Source organism: Saccopteryx bilineata, chromosome 6, assembly GCF_036850765.1.
Source record: "Saccopteryx bilineata isolate mSacBil1 chromosome 6, mSacBil1_pri_phased_curated, whole genome shotgun sequence".
NCBI classification, from domain to species: Eukaryota; Metazoa; Chordata; class Mammalia; order Chiroptera; family Emballonuridae; genus Saccopteryx; species Saccopteryx bilineata.
In genome coordinates, this window is record NC_089495.1 from 42,582,005 (window position 1) to 42,600,297 (window position 18,293).

Sequence of the window (18,293 nt, forward strand, 5' to 3'; positions counted from 1 at the left end):
GTAGAGTGAGATTGTTCATGTTACATGGCGTCACCTAGGCAGTTAGTGACAGCTTATCTCACTTAGAGTTAGACAAAGAGAGTCCTGTGAGCACTATTCCTAATTCCCAAAATAACCAACAAAAGAACAGGACTAGTCTGATTCCCAAAGCGATGGGAGAAACCAGTCCTTCATATCAAAACAAGAGCAAAGCAAGAGCAGGTGAGAAATGAAGGTGATCACTTAAGGAAAAGAAATTATTTAGGAATTGCTCAGAATAAAACTGCCTTTACTGTTTCATAAAATACATCTTAATATCTTTAGCACCTGTATTTATAGCTTTTTAAAAGTTCACTTAGACTTAAATAATTGAACAATACTGGAGACTTAGTACAAGCATGAGGGAACATTTCTTTCTTAATAGCCTTTAAATATTTATCATGATGATCAAAATTCAAAGCAAAATAAAGCAGTTTAGAAAGTAGCCAGAAGGCACAAACAGATACAAAAGATGACTTTGTAAAAACTTATTTATATTGTTCTTAAGAGCCTGACCTGTGGTGGCGCAGTGGGTAAAGCATCAACCTGGAACGCTGAGGTTGCCAGTTCGAAACCCTGGGCTTGCCTGGTCAGGGCACAGACGGGAAGCAACTACACTACTATAAGTTGATGCTTCCCATTCTTTCCCTTTCTCTCTTCCCCCTCCCCTCCTTCTCACTCCTCGCTCAGAAAATCAATCAATCAATAGAAAAACCTTATATTGTTCTTAGGAGTCACACATTTGTTCCTAACATTCATTCTGAGGTCTCAGGCTGGATGTTTGGTCATTTGGGGGAAGTGTTGTTGCCTCACATGCTCTGTGTCCCTTTGGAGTCTTAAAACACAGGTGATAGAGAAATTTTTATCACTGAGAAAAAAGTGAAACTTCAAAAGGGTGAGTTGTTTAGTAACTACAGTTCACATAGCCATGAAATGTCAGTGTCAAAACTCAAGTCAAGGCTGTCAGACCCTTAGACCAGTGTTAGTTTATGACAATGTCTCCCTCCTGAGTCACCAAGCATATAGATGCATATACAGCAAGAGGAGAGATAGTATTTGAATATATCACATCACATGTATAATTACAGAAAAGAGTATACTCTATGCATGCATAACACATCCATAGCAATAGCAAAGCACCTCAGGTGATAGGTGTACCTGGGAACCCTATACCTGTATCAAGCATGTTGGGCCTGATACCCTGTCCTATATTGTATAGCTAACTTCAGTAATAACAGACTTTAATCATATGCCCCAAAGTTAAACGAAGAATGTCTACAGAGCAGTAGGAAAGGAGAAAAGGCCTTGGGACAAGGTGGTTGTAATACCTGAATTTTTTCTTAGATATACTATTTATTAATCAATTCCATTTCTTCCATAAGACTGTGCTACTTGGCTTTTTAAGAATATTACCAAGCACTTTTAAAAGGCCCTCAATAGAAAGTTGCTAAATGGTAAAATTATTTTAAAAGTCTCTCAAGTAGAGGGATTAAGAGACTAAAAATTTCCTTAACCAAGTTCCGGTGCTGCAGTTTGAATCGATGGATGGATGGATGGATGGATGGATGGATGGATGGATGGATGGATGGATGGGCAGGACCTCTGGCAGGAGCATAATTGATCACTTCACAGAGGAACCCGGCTGTGTGTTTCTAAAAGACAGATGTGCTTAGCAAATGGCTTTTTGCATTAGTGAGGTAGCCTAGTTTCGTTGTTTCTGATATTAAACCAGAAGATGAAGGTATTCTTTTATTGAAGCAAACATGTGGAAAATTGCTCTAGATACTTAGAGGAGAAAGCATGCCCGCCGAACAAAATAAGGTTCGCATGTAAGGCACGTTCAGACAAGGCCCTTTATTGGGATTACCACTGGTGTCTCAATGGTCAAAGCAAATAACATCATGTCCATCTAAACTGTAATGCCATGAGAGTGGCACATTTTCTCATCTGCAGTGTTGTATTCTAAACTGTCAGCAAACATTAATTCAGTCCCTGGTGAAGTCCTACCACCCAGAGCTGAACTCTGTCTCAGATGGATGTTTTCCACTTCAGTGCTGTGGTCCCGCAATTACTGGGTCATTAATATCATTGCATACAAATTAGTGCCAGCAGAATGAGCAGAAGTCTGTGGGATGTGCAGCCCCTCCCCACCATGAACTTTTTACTCTGACTCTTTGCTATCTAGACATTTCTGTATCTCTACAAAGGTATTTTAATGAGTAAGACAGTTAAAAACTTAGGCATGAGTAGTGGGCTGTGTACTAGAAATAACCCTTCACTCACACATATGCTTCTTCATATTTTGGAGCATTTTCATCTGATATTGTCACTATCTTTTGACCAGGAAGTCTCATTTTTAAAATCCCAATACTTAAATTAAGCTAATATAGACAATAGGGAATTATGTTTTATATTTAGAACTCCTAACATCGTTCTCTTTCTTTTTTCTTTAATGTGAGCGTGATTATTATATTGAAGTAGTCATCTGGGCACCTATTTTTAAAACACAATTTCTCTTTTTTAGTAGTTGTTGGCCCATGCTAAGGTTGACTCTCATGTATAAAGGTAACTATTATTTTTACTGTTGATTATCACATTCTTTTGTGATAATTTTGTCTGAATCACTGTGACAATAAGATAAACTCCCTTAAGCATGTTAGATGAAAAGCTTTTTTATGGATTCATGTTGAATTTTTTTTTAACCTAATGAGAGATTCCACCTGTATAAAATCATTATAACAGTAAAATCATTATAAGCAGTAAAATCTTGGACTTAGCAAAGGGATGTTTTTTCTCAACAGACTTCATTAAAAATCAAGACAACAGAATATACTGCGAGCAATATTTTGAAGGGAAATAGAGTAAAGCACTCAGAAATAACCTCGTTGTTTAATCATGCCTCTTGTTAAAAAAAAAAAAGTCAGGGAGGAAAAGTAATGTATTGCTAGGATTGTTTGATCTTTCTCAGAAAAGTGTTAGTGTACCCAGTTGAGCTTGGTGGGTATTTTTTTCAGCGATATATACCCCTAAGTATGCACACACTTACACTCACTACTTTTCCCACCTTTTTCACTCAGATTGTACATAATCAGTGACTTTTCAGGACTTGATTATCAAGGATAACTATGGCTCTCAGCATCTTCAGTGATTGTCATTTACTTGATCTCTATCTACAGTTTTTAATGGTTAAAATATTTTATGAGTAAGCTGTGATCAAATTTCTTATGTTCTAGATGTAGTGTATATTGCTTTGTATTGTCATTCTCTCAATAGGTAGACCCTCCATGTCTTATATGATGTATGGGATATGAGGTATAATAATAGGTATTATATTGGTACCTTTACACGCCGTCCTACATAGTATCCTCTTATCTTCTGTGTTCCCATAAAAGTAAGTGAAATGGCAAAGTAATATATGTCCTTAAATCTTTTGGTGAACACACAAAGACAGTTTACCAAACTGTTTTAAGGTTGTTACATTTTTTTAAAAAAAAACCTTTTTCTAAGGAACCCTCATTCACTGTTGGTGGGACTGTAAAGTAGTACAACCATTATGGAGGAAAGTATGGTGGTTCCTCAAAAAACTGCAAATAGAACTACCTTATGACCCAGCAATCCCTCTACTGGGTATATACCCCCAAACCTCAGAAACATTGATACGTGAAGACACATGTAGCCCCATGTTCATTGCAGCACTGTTCACAGTGGCCAAGACATGGAAACAACCAAAAAGCCCTTCAATAGAAGACTGGATAAAGAAGATGTGGCACATATACACTATGGAATACTACTCAGCCATAAGAAATGATGACATCAGATCATTTACAGCAAAATGGTGGGATCTTGATAACATTATAAGGAGTGAAATAAGCAAATCAGAAAAAAACAAGAACTACATGATTCCATACATTGGTGGAACATAAAAATGAGACTAAGAGACATGGACAAGAGTGTGGTGGTTACCAAGGGTGGGGGGGGAGGGAGGACATGGGAGGGAGGGAGGGAGATAGTTAGGGGGAGGGGGAGGGGCACAGAGAACTAGATAGAGGGTGACGGAGGACAATCTGACTTTGGGCGAGGGGTTTGCAACATAATTTGATGACAAAATAACCTAGACATGTTTTCTTTGAATATATGTACCCTGATTTATTAATGTCATCCCATTACCATTAATAAAAATTTATTAAAAAAAAAAAAAAAAACCTTTTTCTGAGCTGTCAATATAGCATTCTATTCATGATGAACATTTGAAATTGTGGAATTATACCACTTCATTGAGAGCATCCATTTACACTTTATAACCTGGTATTGTTACTCATATTTTAATGCTAGAATACAAGAGGGAAGGTCTAAATTGTGGCTTCATTTATAAATTCATTTTTCTAAATCGTTCTGTCTAGCAGAGAAACATAATTAATCATGTTGTAGAGAAGTCACTGGGGCTAAGCCAGTTATTACTTCTTAATGCCTGATTTACTGCTTTAAAATTTCAAAGCACAGCCATGGTGATGTGGATTTAATTTAAATGATTCTTCCTATCACGTTGGAACATTGTTTCCTTGGGTGAGAAACACACATCCTCTATCACTGGTAGCTTATCCAGTGTTTCAACTGTGAATTATTCCCCACACGCTAAAGCCACTTCATCAAATGCCAGTAAGAGTTGTCTCAACAAGTAGAGAATTAAAAAAGAAAGAAAGAAAGAAATAGTTTTTGTGGATATATATTTCTTTTTGAAAATACCTGTCTTTGTATTTTTCTTTTGTGAGACCATTTAAGAAGTACTATAAAACTTTTACTCTAAAATCAGGCGTTATGGGATGAAATGCCACGTGGTTTTGAAAGATTGCTGAACTTTTTTTGTGATATTATGCCAAGCAAAAATAACAAGGCTTTTGGAAAGTCATGATGGTATAACTCATTTTTTCACTGTAAATCTACAAAGAAAAATACATAAAGAGGAAAAAGTTAGAAGTAAATTTTTCTTCTTCCATACAGATGTTTCTATTTCATGAGTTTTTATTAATTAAAAAAAATAGCGTATTTATTTTTTGGCATTCAGTTTACATTATCATTTCCATGTTAGATTTTTTTTTTTAGGTTGTTATCTGAAAGGAGAACCATGATACCCAAGCATTAAACTACAATCATTTGAGTTATAGAAATTGATTCTTTGTTTCTGTAGTACACATTTTGAATTTACCTCACACATTTGAATTTGAACTGATGGTCAGACGTTAAGTAGACAGGGCTTAGCTTCTTGAGTTTTGTCTTTCCATTAAGTAATTATATTTTTATTAGCCTCTTTGTTTTTCAACTTACATATCTCATTTTCATTTTTTTTCTTTTAGACAAGGAGTTGTTAGCCCTCATAAAGGAAAACAGTAACCTAGCTTGTGCCATGTTTATTTTAATATCCTGCCTTTACTTTCCATATTTCTCTCACTTGATTCTGCTTCTTTTAGTGCTTAACTTTGCCAGGTGATAGGTTTCTGGTTCTTTGGAAGACTGTGTTAGGCTTAAGGAGACTAATGTGTAGGAAGGTTGGCCTAAGAAATCAAAGTAAGCAGGGCCAACATATGGTGACATGGTGGAAAAGGACAGTACAAAGAGAATGATGTTGAGAATAATTATAAAATGTTGTGTGTCTCATAATCAGATACGAGTGAATATGTCATGTGCAGCTTTATGTAATGACAAGGTTTTCATTCTTGCTAGAAAACTGAACTCTGATTTTCCTGACCATGTACTTATCTATCTCTTTTTCGTGGACTTCTTTGGTTGATAAAAAAATAATTGCTTTTGAGTGTCCCATCAACCACCCCCCCATCCCACAACGCATTCCCAGCCTCCTCCCAATAAGCTACATTTTAAAATAGTTTGACATATCCTCTAAAATATTAGTGTATGTTGATGATTCATTCTTTCCTTTACAACCTAAGAATTTTGTGAACACAGTGAAGCTATGATTATGTAGAAGTTTTTTGTGTGCTGCCCCCTATTCCTAACCTTTTTGTGAATGTGACCCCTATATCGACACCAGTCCAGCAGTTGAATTCTCCATCTGATTAGCACTACGTTTACTGATAGGACAGGCTAAAAACAGCCGAGATCCAGTGCAGCCTCTTATACGGCCCCCTGGGATGCAGAGCAATAACAATCAGATGAAGACATGTTTAAATGCAATGTACTTCCTCTCCCTGGGCACAGTCTAAAAAACACAGCCAGAAATATGCTTGCCCTTTTAGTCTGCTTTACTCACTGATTCTCTATTTTCTACTCAGCTAACCAGTATCCTATTCCCAGTGAGTAAGAACTGCAGCTAAATTTGTGTGCAGATTAATGGGAAACCACAGATGTTGGCTGTGTAGTTTTAAAATGTAAAGAAGACAGGCAGCATGAACTCAGTATACTTTTTTGCTGAGCAATGTTCTCCACCTACTGAAAATCAGGCCCTGGGGGAACAATATAGTGATTTCAGTGTACTCACTACATGCAATTAGATTCCTGAAGCAAAAGCTTTTAAAAGTAGGCTATTAAAATGCCCATGTATTTTTATTAAACTTATTTCTAACTAGATGGAGGACCTTTTCTAGTAATTTTTAATTTTATAAAGCCTTTTTTCCCTGGGCCAAGAAAAAAAAATGTCTGGGCACTAAAAGCGTAGGTATAACAATGTTATTTTTTTCTGTCTCTAAATGATTAAATTCAATTTCATCCATTTAGTACTACCGATTATGGGGGGATTAGATCATGCTGGTAGAGAGATATAAAGAAAAAGAAGGTATAATGAGGTAACAATGTAGTTTTACTCCTTCTTTATGTTAAAAAGTCTTGATACATTCCAATCAACAATAAAAATAATTGCAAAATTGTCTCCTGAAAGGGAAGTAGATTTTATTGTTAAGCATTAGCAGTTTCTTTGTTGTTTCTCAAAGTCAGCCACTAAACTTTTTAAAACTTCTTGGTGACTGGCTGTTGCCGGAGAAATAGAGTATTAGTGTTGTGGCTTTATTTCAGCCTGCCCTGCCAGTAAAGAGCATTATCAAAGCAGATGCATGGCTTTGTACTTTCTCAAGGTAAAGACAGCGGCACCTCTAGAATGAAAGCCACACCCCTTACACTCCTGGATGAGGAGGTAGAGGGGAGGAGAAAGGTTAGTTTTTACAGCGGAATCCAATATAAAATAAGTTGAGTTACTCTGAATTAGTTTATACTTGCTATAAAGTTTACCTGCTGAAGCCTCAGTTGGTAGTAACATCTGAAAGCAGGGTTTTCTGTGACAATATAGACCAATACTAACTTAGGACAAAAGTCTTTTCCTGGCAGAATATCAAACTAGGTTTTAAAATTTATCCTCTTTTTAAAGAGCCGAGTATTTGGGTACTGTTTAAACTTAGTAATGAATTTTTCAATATCTTCAGTAATCTTTGCAACTTCCAAGTTGACTTCGAGGAGAAAGAAGCAGATTCCAGGCACGGAGAAGGAAAGAACTGCCCTCACTCAGTGTTTTTCTGCCTCATGGCCACCAGCTCTTGCCCTTCACCCCTCACCCTCCGCCAAATCAGCAGTAGCTTCAACTGTCAAGACCTCTACAAATATCATCTGTGGGTTTCTCTCTGTCTAACCCCAGGGTTTAAAGGCTTTTTACTTCCCAAAGAATAGAATTTCAGCTGTTAAAGATGCAATGCAGTTTCATTCCCCTACTATCTTGTAGTCTGTGGATGCTAAAGAGTATATATTGCGATGTAATTTGAATACTTCTAGAGTTCTGTATATTCAGGGGTTCTTCAGACATCATTTTCAGTAAATCAAAGGGAGCTCTGCACAGAAAGGCATTGACCTACAAATAAAATCAAAAGTAAAATATCACTCAAATTATGGGTAACTCTTGTGCCTTCAAATTGACAAGGTAGAAATAGGAGTTTCTACCTCTCCAGATATTGATTTTCATTATATTTGCCAGTGACTTTTCTCTGCCCTGCCTTGTTTTACCTTTCTGCTATTCACTTATTTTTGCTTTTCAGACCTAAATCCTTGACCTTGTCTTCTCAAGATTAAATCTATATTTCTTCCCATTTTTTCTGTGCCCCACCCTTTAGCTCCTATTTTTATGATTTGCCAGCATAATGTTAAGCAAGAAAAAACGTCATTTAACTTGTGTATATGAATTAGAAAACAATGAGATTTCCCCCAAACAAAGTGAAGTAAACTTTTGAAACCAACAGACAAAAAGGGACATCAGTTTCCTAGGTTTTTTCCTGTATTAAAACATTTTTATGTTTGAGAAAGCTCAAATGAGAAATCAAATCTAAATAATTAAGTAAAGATAGTGCTGCTCTATAATTATCCAGATATAGTACCTACTCATAGATATCCACACTGTTCTAAATTTTTAAGAGAAAGGGTTCTTTGAAATTAAGGCACGTATTTGGAGGCAGGAAAAGGGAAAGAGAAAAATGAAGAAGTAGGGGGAAAATGATTTAGTTAGATTCACATTTTATAGTTTTTAAGAATTTCTTTTAACCTATCTGCCAAACATATTTGCAACAATCCTCAAGAGTCTACTGTCTACTTTCTATCCTGTCCCCCCACCCCCAATAAGTATTATGGCAACTTTTGCCCAGTTTCCCAGGAGGAACTTGGTGTCAGCAGAGCAGAAGAGTGAGATATGATTGTGAGACTCAGAACTTTAAGGAAACACTGAGATAAGCAAAGAGATGTTTATGCACACAAGGTAACCATTGTTTGTAAGGAAAATAGTGAAAGTAAAAGTCGATAACTCAAGAATACAAAGACAACTAAATAAGTCTGATTTTGCAAATCATATAATTATACGTGACATGCATATTTCTATATACACATCCAGAATCTGTTTGCTGACCCACCATTTGTATAACAAAGAGACCATTAAAAAAATTTCTCTTGGGTCTACTTTTACCAGAAAGTCTGTCCCTTTTTTTTTTTTTAAGAGTATAACATTAGTAGAGAAGACTTTGATAACCAAAGTAGAGAATGATTTACATTGCAGAAATGTATTATGAAACACTTCTATTCTTTACCCCTTGAACTTTGGAGGAATGAAAATGTCCAGCTCTCCCTACCTTCTTTTCTGGAACCTGACCCGTAATTTAAATCCCGTTCCTCAGCAAAGTACCTGGCAGCCTACCTCTCTACAGCTTTAGTTACAAAGCAATTGAGAGAACTCACTGTCCTAAAAAGACAGAACAATAATGTATTTAAATGGAATACAGCATAGACTGCTTACAAGAGATACCAAAAGTGATCAGATGTTGTCCTTCCTCTGTCTGTCCTTCTTGGAAGTGAAAAGGTAATGAGGCAAGTTGCTGCTACAACCCGTGCCATATATCCCGATTTGCCACAGGACCCTAATGGAGCAGTGGGATGTATAGGTCCTCCTCTGTCCATCCAGAGTTGCCCTAAAACAGGGAGCTTGGTGGAAGCGTTTGAAGAAGGTTGATGTTGGTAATAACACACTCGTTCTTCTTGGTCAACTACAAAAATGAGGGTTACAAACTTCGGAATTTGAAATACGGATTTGTAGGATACATTTGAAGCCTGAGTAAGGCTGGGAAAAGAAGAAAAGGGGGTGTGGGAATCTCTCTTTTAGTGTTTATAGAACTTGGATGCTTGACAAACAGCGCATCAAGCTAATTGTTCTTGAAGCAGGAAATCTGTAGTAGAGGAAGCAGGTGTTGTGCGATGATTACTACGTTTTGAAGTTACCATATTAACTACTTTGCTCTTTTGAGTTGACCCCGAAATAGTAAGCTTTTTGGAAGACTCTGTTTTGTTTTGTCTTGTTTTGTTTCTATCTGTGTACTCTTACTAAAGCAGTAGATTATGAAGGCAATAGAAAGTGCTTAACTAAATTTGTAACCAGGTAGCATACATGCAGTAGTGTTGATAGTATCCATTTTTCTTTATTTCTTTTTTTTTTATTTTTGACTTTCAGCATCCCATACTTTCAGAAAACTTGTGACTAAGAGTGAATTCTTATTTTTCAAATTGTTTTCAGACATTTCATGTTCATGTAAAGTTGGCTTATTGATTTCCTGATTTTTTCTTTATTTTTTTGTTTTGTCCATTTTATTTTTAATCAGCTACATCAAATGGGTCTTTGGAGGGCCTGGATAACCAGGAGGGAGGGGTGTGCCAGACAAGAGCCATGAAGATCCTCATGAAAGTTGGACAAGGTAAAGACCATCTGCTGCTTCATGAAGCCACTGTAATCTGGTTGAGCCCCCCAGCTAGTGTGGCATCAGTATTGCTAACATTCACCTTCAGTTACTCTTCAGTTTAGTTTTGAAAGCAAACCTTTGTCTGTACCTTGAGTCACTAAGATGTTCCTCAGCCACTGTAAAAGACTTCTTTTCCTGGAGGTAAAAGTTAAGGTCAACCAGGTAGGATGTCTATTACCATCAATGTGTATATATAATATATATAGTTTTTCCTCTTAAAAGCAAAACACCTCTATGGTTCAAAATTAAAATACCCAGAATAAAAACTAAGTTTATGCAGTTTTGCCCATATCTACATCTTGACAACAGAAGACTTTTGTTTGTTGAGCCTTTTTGCTTATCGATAACCTATTGTGCAGAATGAATTATTCTTCTAATTAGAAATTGGTACAGTAGTCAATCAACTTGCTCAGTTAAATTGAAATGTCATCTGCAATGCTTCTGCCTGCCAAATGCAAGAATCCCTATAGTTTCCACAGATGGCCTCACAATCTAAACCTCTGAAGTAACTAGTATAACCATTTTTGTTTTAAAAGGAACATTATATTCTTGTATCTCATAATACTTTGCATAAAGAATCTTATGTTCGTTGATATTCGTGCCTCTTGAGATATATACATTTCCAGATCCTAAAGCTAGATCTTACCAGATATCTGTGCTGTAAGTAATCATTTGTTTTTCATATAGATGCAAGTTCTGCTGGGTCTACCAGACATAATGATCCAACAAGACGTCCAGAACTAGAAGCTGGTACAAATGGAAGAAGTTCAACAACAAGTCCCTTTGTCAAACCAAATCCAGGTATAACAGCATGACCTGTGTGTGTAGGTCTGTGTGCACCATACACTTAGAATCTCAAGAAGTAGAACAGTGTCAGAGTCCTTCTACACCAGTAGGATTAACTTGTAGTTACCAAAGTCAGTCATCTTTGCTCAGTTAGCTGTTATTTATTACTCAGTAATAATAAAATTCATTCTCAAAGAGTCCTAAATTCAATTCAAGAGTGGAATTCATCAGATATAAATGCCAACTATTAGCACTACTTTTTCTTTTTTTTTTTCTTTTTTTTTTTTTAGCACTACTTTTTCAGAACAAAGTTATTTTCATTGGCTGACACTTCATGCTGGTTGCAACACTAGCTTAAAGCCAATGTTAATGTATATATAATTAATGTTCTAATCCCTCATCTAATTATATCTAATCCACAAAGAGCTAAATTGATCCTCTTCTACATTTTAGATGGTAACATCTTAAAATATTACATAATGCTGTGTTTTTTAGGTGATTAATGTCAAAAAACTTTTTTTTTTTTTTACATTTTCAATGTAATATAAAATATTAAACTGATCCCTGGCAGAAGTTTAAAATGCCATATAAAATTGGCTATCACTTAACTTCCTTTTCTTAACAGTCTTTGAACAAACAGCTATGTATTTGTTACCGTGCTAATGAATTTTTTATACGGTAGCTGTTGAGCAGACTTCAGCATGTTTGTATCAGGGATCTGTATGCCTGGTGGGTAGTCACGTGAATTTAGCATCTGTAGCAATATTCCATCTCTTTCCAAGCATCAAGGAGGGGAGTTGTTATTTCTGACTTTCAGTGACAAGATGTGTCAAATTCTTGTGACAAACTGATAAATGGATAATATAATGATGCCAGGCAGTTTTTTAGTGCTTAACATTTGGGCTGGCAGTCTGTTCAGCATGAGAGTTTCTGCTGCCTTCCAAATATACTTTAAGTGTAAATCAAATAATACAAACGAGTTACACGTTGAACATTTTCCCAGGCCCCATCACTCCCTTGGCGTCCCTGTGCCGCGCTGCCAGGAGGCAGGGCTTGTCTGGAGAAAGCAGGCGGTGTGGCTTCCCAGGAAGCCACCATTTCTAGAGGAAACCAGGAGCGCAGTGCAGCCTGGGCCACCAACACTGACAACCTAGAGAATCGGCTGCTTCCTTTCTCCCCCCTGCTGTGGCCGCAGGCTGGCTGACATGGGTTAAGGCATGAAGCAAGATCAAGGGCTGGCTGTCACAGCCAGCCTGTCCCTGTGGTTGATGGATGATGATGTATGAAAAGGGAACGCTGTGATTTGGGAGCAGCCTGAAAGCCTGACCTAGAGTCACATCTCCCTTCACGTTGATTGCTGACTTCTGCCTTTTACATTTAGCTATTAAACGAGGTAATTGGTTTGTCAAAGTCTGGCTGCCAGTTGAGACTTGGGCCCTGCTTAATGATCGTGTGTTCAAGGGCCCTGCAAGAAGCTCGTCAGCACTCAGGGCAGCGATAACTGGTCTGCTGCTTTCTCCACCTGTGCAGGTTCCAGCACAGACGGCAACAGCGCCGGACATTCTGGCAACAATATCCTCGGTTCCGAAGTGGCCTTATTCGCAGGGATTGCTTCAGGATGCATCATCTTCATCGTCATCATCATCACGCTGGTGGTCCTCCTGCTGAAGTACCGGAGAAGACACCGGAAGCACTCACCGCAGCACACGGCCACGCTGTCCCTGAGCACACTGGCCACCCCCAAGCGCAGCGGCAACAACAACGGCTCCGAGCCCAGTGACATTATCATTCCGTTGAGGACTGCAGACAGTGTCTTCTGCCCCCACTACGAGAAGGTCAGCGGGGATTATGGGCACCCCGTGTACATAGTCCAGGAGATGCCTCCCCAGAGCCCAGCAAACATTTACTACAAGGTCTGAGACTTGGCGGTGCCTTCGCTTTCCCGGAGGAAACTTACTGTCCCGCTGCCACCAGCCCGCGGAGGGTTGGATGACCCCTTGTGTCGCGAGTGGACTGAAGCACAGCGGGGGAGAGGGAACACTCCTTCTCAGAAGAGCCCCGTTGAGTTGGACAGCTTACCTAGCGTGTAGCGTTTCGGCCGTGGTGAATCCAGATGCTCACCGACAGCTGGAAGACTTGTGTAGAAGATGCCCGTCCAGACTGCGGCGCTCGCCTCACTCCGCTCACCCTCGAAGCCATGTGCCGCAGTCGCTCAGGCCTACATGGAAGCCAAGGGAAGACAGAGTGGTTGGTGGACAAGGGAGAGCCTTGAGCATCCTGGGCAGGTGTCCTGGGGCACCATGCCTGGAAATGCCGTCTTCTGCGTCGGGTGTGCCCCTCGACCTGTCGTACAGACCTCTGGCTGAGTGGGGCTTGTGAAGATCTCTAGCTTTTAGTCCTCACTGTTGCACACTCCTGTTATCCAGGGCTCTGCCGCACTTCACATGGGATCCCTCTCATGCCACATTCTGCATCAGTAATGGAACATTAACGTTTGAGGTCTCCTACTCCATCCATTTACAACAACAGCTGCAGTTGAAATGGGTAATAATATGATACATTTACAGAAATTGTGTTTGCTGAGAAGGAGCCTTCCAGCCAGACGCTGAGCTGTCGGCGAGGAAGACTAGGAGTTGGTGGCATGGGGCGGATGGGGGGGAAAGGGCTGTCTGCAAACGCAGTTCCACGCTGCTGCCTCTGAAACAGAAGTTGGGGAAGGGGGAGAAAGCCAGTTAGGTAGCACAGCACTTTGGTTTCATTAAGATTATAAGAGGCAAGTAGGAGACACAACAACACACACACACACAGTGGATTAGGGTGCATTTAAAGGAATTCACTCTTATCAAATAGCAACTTGCAGGGAAAAGAACAGTCCTCCTTCAGTAGGTGGAACAAAGGGGCATTGTTGGTAGAGGAACAGGCTGGGAGAGGAAGGGAGCAAGCGGCCTGATGAGCAATCCCGCAGGACTGTTGTGGTACTGGCAATAAGATGTACAGCTCTGACGCTGGAGGAAAGTCTGTCTGCTTTAGCTGATGTTTAAAGCAGACTCAGCTGCTATACTTATCACATTTTATTAAACACAGGGAAAGCATTTAGGAGAATAGCAGAGAGCCAAATCTGACCTAGTTGTTTAAAAGCCAAAGGTCAAACAGGCTGTGATTCCATCATCATTGACATTATTAAAGAATTCTTATATATAAAAGGTAGGTCAGATTCCCCATCCCCTCAATGCCCCACTCCCTCCCCGCCTCCCCGATCGAGCCTTACGACACTTGGGTTTATGGTGGTGCTGTCCAGGCTGCGGGGACCGCAGCGTAGGTACTAAGCGAGGCCGCGCGCGGGTGCTCTGTGTCAAGGTGAAGCACATATGGCAAACCTCTTAGAGTCCTGAAGACGGAAATAAATTATGATGTCTAGGGGGAGAAGGAGGATAGGACGTATTTATAATAGGTATATAGAACACAAGGGATATAAAGTAAAAGATTTTTACTAATATATATTTTAAGATTGCACACAATACACACCAGAAGATGTGAAATTCATTTGTGGCAATTAAGTGGTCCCAGTGCCCAGTGCTTTAAAAAAGAAAAAAATTGGACAGCTACTTCTGGGAAAAACAACATCATTCCAAAAATAACAATAATGAGAGCAAATACAAAAATAACCAAGTCCTCTGAAGGCGTCTCACGTTAACTGTAGACTAGGAAATGCAAGCCCCGAATACCAGGAAGTCGATGTCACTGCATCATATATTTAACAATGACAAGATGTTCCGGCACTTATTTTCTGTGTTGTGTTTTCCCTTGCCTTATGGCTGAAGTGTTCGCTAAAATCCACCGGGTCACACTGAGGGGGCCTCAGCTGAAAGTTTGGCTTTAGCTCCCTCCTCTCTCCCCCTCCACCCAACCCTCCCGTTTGGGAAACAAAACAAGTAAACAAGAAACCTACTTTTTATGTGCTATGCAAAATAGACATCTTTAACCTAGTCCTGTTACTATGGTAACACTTTGCTTTCTGAATTGGGAGGAAAAAAGAAATGTAGCAACAGCATTTTAAGGTTCTCGAACCTCCAGTAAACACCTGCAAAAATGAGTTGCAACAGAAATTATTATTCTCTATTTCCTGAACCTGAAAATGATGTTGGTCCAAAGTGCGTGTGTGTATGTATGAGTGGGTGTGTGGTATACATGTGTACATATATGTATAATATATATCTGCAATATATATTATATATATCTATATCATATTTCTGTGGAAGGTTGCCATGGTGACCAGCCACAGTACATATGTAATTCTTTCCATCACCCCAACCTTCTCCTTTATGTGCGTTCATACAAGATTTTCTTGTAAGCCATCAAAAATTACCTTTAGGATGGGGGAGAGGGGTAAGAAGGGGAAAAATGGGAAATAGTCTGATTTTAATGAAATCAAATGTGTGTCTCATCGGTTGGCTACATTTTGGTTATATGCTAAACTGTGAAAAATCACATGAATTGATGAAGAGTTACCTGCGACCAGTTGAAAAGTGTTCTGTGCGTCTGTTTTGTGTCTGGTGCAGAATATGACAATCTACCAACTGTCCCTTTATTTGAAGTTGGTTCAGCTTTGGGAAGTTACTGTAAATGCCTTGCTTGTATTATCATCCCTAGTCACCCGACTTTGGAATTTGCACCATAATGTTTAAGTGAAGATGCTGTAAATAGGTTCAGATTTTACTGTATATGGATTTGGGGTGTTACAGTAGCCTTATTCACCTTTTTAATAAAAATACACATGAAAACAAGACAGAAATGGCTTTTCTTACCCAGATTGTGTACATAGAGCAATGTTGGTTTTTTATAAAGTCTAAGCAAGATGTTTTGTATAAAATCTGAATTTTGCAATGTATTTAGCTACAGCTTGTTAAAACGGCAGTGTCATTCCCCTTTGCACTGTAATGAGGAAAAAAAGTGGTTTAAAAGGTTGCCAAATTGCTGCATATTTGTGCCGTAATTATGTACCATGAATATTTATTTAAAATTTCGTTGTCCAATTTGTAAGTAACACAGTATTATGCCTGAGTTATAAATTTTTTTTCTTCGTTTGTTTTATTTTAATAGCCTGTCCTAGGTTTTCAGTCTGCTTTAGTTCCACATTGCAGTTAGCCCCCAGAAAATGAAATCCGTGACGTCACATTCCACGTCTGTTTCCAACTGAATTTGTTCTTAAAAAAATAAAATATTTTTTTCCTATGGAAAAAGCGCCTTCCAAGTATTTTCCTTTTCTTCTTTTTTTTCTTTTCAGTTTTCTTTCTTTTTCTTTTGTTTGTTATTTTAATTTGCCTTCTACTCTATTTCTCTGTTATAGAGTCCTAATCATCCTGAACAGAAAATGGCTCTAGTTTCACCCAGGGTGTGGTCTGAACAGCGCCCCACAGAGGGAATCTGTGAAGAGGAGCAGGAGGGAAACACACTTTGTTATCTCAACATTTAACCTAGATTGATCTAGTTGTCATTCAGGCCAAGCAGCTTGCCATCGACAGCTTCATTTTTCCTAATGGAATAATCCCAGAGGAAGGAAAAAAATCAAATGTTCTATGTAAAATTTTAACATTGATGAATGTATGTTTGTGATACTACATTTGGGGCAAGCCAGAGGCCAGCAGTGAATGTATCCACATTGTGAATGCTAGCCTTCCTGGAGAAGGTGACCGAGGTGACCAGGTACTTTGACACTAGGGAGTGTTTTTCCCTTGCTCTCATAAGCTTGGTGGTATTAAGACTGGTCACCCGACTTCCCTTGGGGGACATCATCGTGGGCAGTATCTGGGTCACGGGCGAGTGAGGAAATCAAATGTGTGCTTTGTTTCAAGTGAATCGTTATCACAGGAAGGGAGATACCTTAGGGTGGGAAAAGGAGAACGGCCATGGAAGTGAGGGAGCGAAGCGGACGACCTTCCAGACCCCACTGACTCACCGCAGATCATAGCGCTAGTTACTGGAGAAGTTGTGTTTTAAAGGCTCCCCAGAGATTCTCTTGAAAAGCTGGTTTTGGAAGCAGGGATCTTTTAACTTGTCTGCTTGTACCAAAAAAGGAAGAAAAAAAAAGCTTGTCAAATACCTTCTTAAAAATCAAACGAAAACAAGGGTCCACTATTTTAGTATGCTAGAATAGTAGTTTCATCTTCAGCATTTTATTCTGCTGCACCTGACCGCAAATCCAAGTTTAGGGACACAATTTATAGCCAAGTCACTAAGTTGATTGCTCTACTTTATACACCAAGATCACTAATGATTGGTCTGGGTTGAGAAAAAAAGAATAGAAGTGCTGCGCTTTCAGCATTTACTTTGTGCTCACAATTTAAATGACCAAATCGACCACGTCACTGTTTCCACTTTGTTTTGGAAACCACATTTTCCAAGTCCAGTAAGCAAAACTCAAAGAAGAGCGGATGAAATGGGGCCTGTCGTTTTCCTGTTCCACTGGCGAGGAGTCTCGCCCAGAGATGTCTCGCAGAGGCTGTCCAGCCAGAGTCTCGGTGCTGTCTGAGAGATGAGCCCTCTGTGACAACAGCTCTCCCCGCATCGTGGGCCGGCATCCCGGCCAGCTGGCCACTCCTCAGAACAGCTCTCGCTATGATCCGTCCCCTTTTAGTAAAATAGTTGCCCATTCAAACACTGTGATAAATGTTGACAATGGAAATGAGGGAGGAAAAAAAATCAATAAAACATCAGTTGCTGTGCAGCTTACTCTTAGGATCTGCACCCAACCCAGAGAAGAATCAGCAAAAGTAGAAAAGTAAAATCTGGAGGAGTAAATCTCAATTTCTGAATTCACGTAGGAAAAAATGATGACCATACTTTTTGGTTGGATGGCAATAATAGGCCATCAGGTGGCTCAAAAGGAGACAGAATTGCTATTGTAGTACCAAAGAGACTAACCGGGGTGTTCTGCTTTCATTTTTGTTTTCAGTGGATTTGGGGTTACGCTGTGATATTTATGCTGTAGACCTACTTGAGGGCAAATGTTCAGTGTTTAATGGAGAAGAGTATTTTCTACCCCTCACTGAAGTACAGAAGCACTGACTAGGGTTTTTAAAAAAATATACCTATATGTAATGAAGTATATAGCACACCAGATAAATGGAACAATTTTTAGTGACTAAGCTGTGCACTAAAAGCTAAAGATACATTCATTCATCCCAAGAATTGTATACTTGATAAAATTGATTAGTATAATCTCCTAAA

General features: G+C 39.1%; 1 protein-coding gene across 1 annotated transcript in view; it reads left to right on the plus strand.

The window, feature by feature from the left end:
* Positions 1-16,264, plus strand: part of EFNB2 (ephrin B2) — a 46,989-nt gene extending 30,725 nt beyond the window's left edge. Inside the window, exons 3-5 of the mRNA XM_066235061.1 lie at positions 10,143-10,235; positions 10,968-11,081; positions 12,597-16,264. Coding sequence (XP_066091158.1) covers positions 10,143-10,235; positions 10,968-11,081; positions 12,597-12,985 — 596 coding nt within the window. The 3' untranslated portion in view covers positions 12,986-16,264. The remainder of the gene's footprint in view (positions 1-10,142; positions 10,236-10,967; positions 11,082-12,596) is intronic.
* The last annotated feature ends 2,029 nt before the right edge of the window (positions 16,265-18,293 follow it).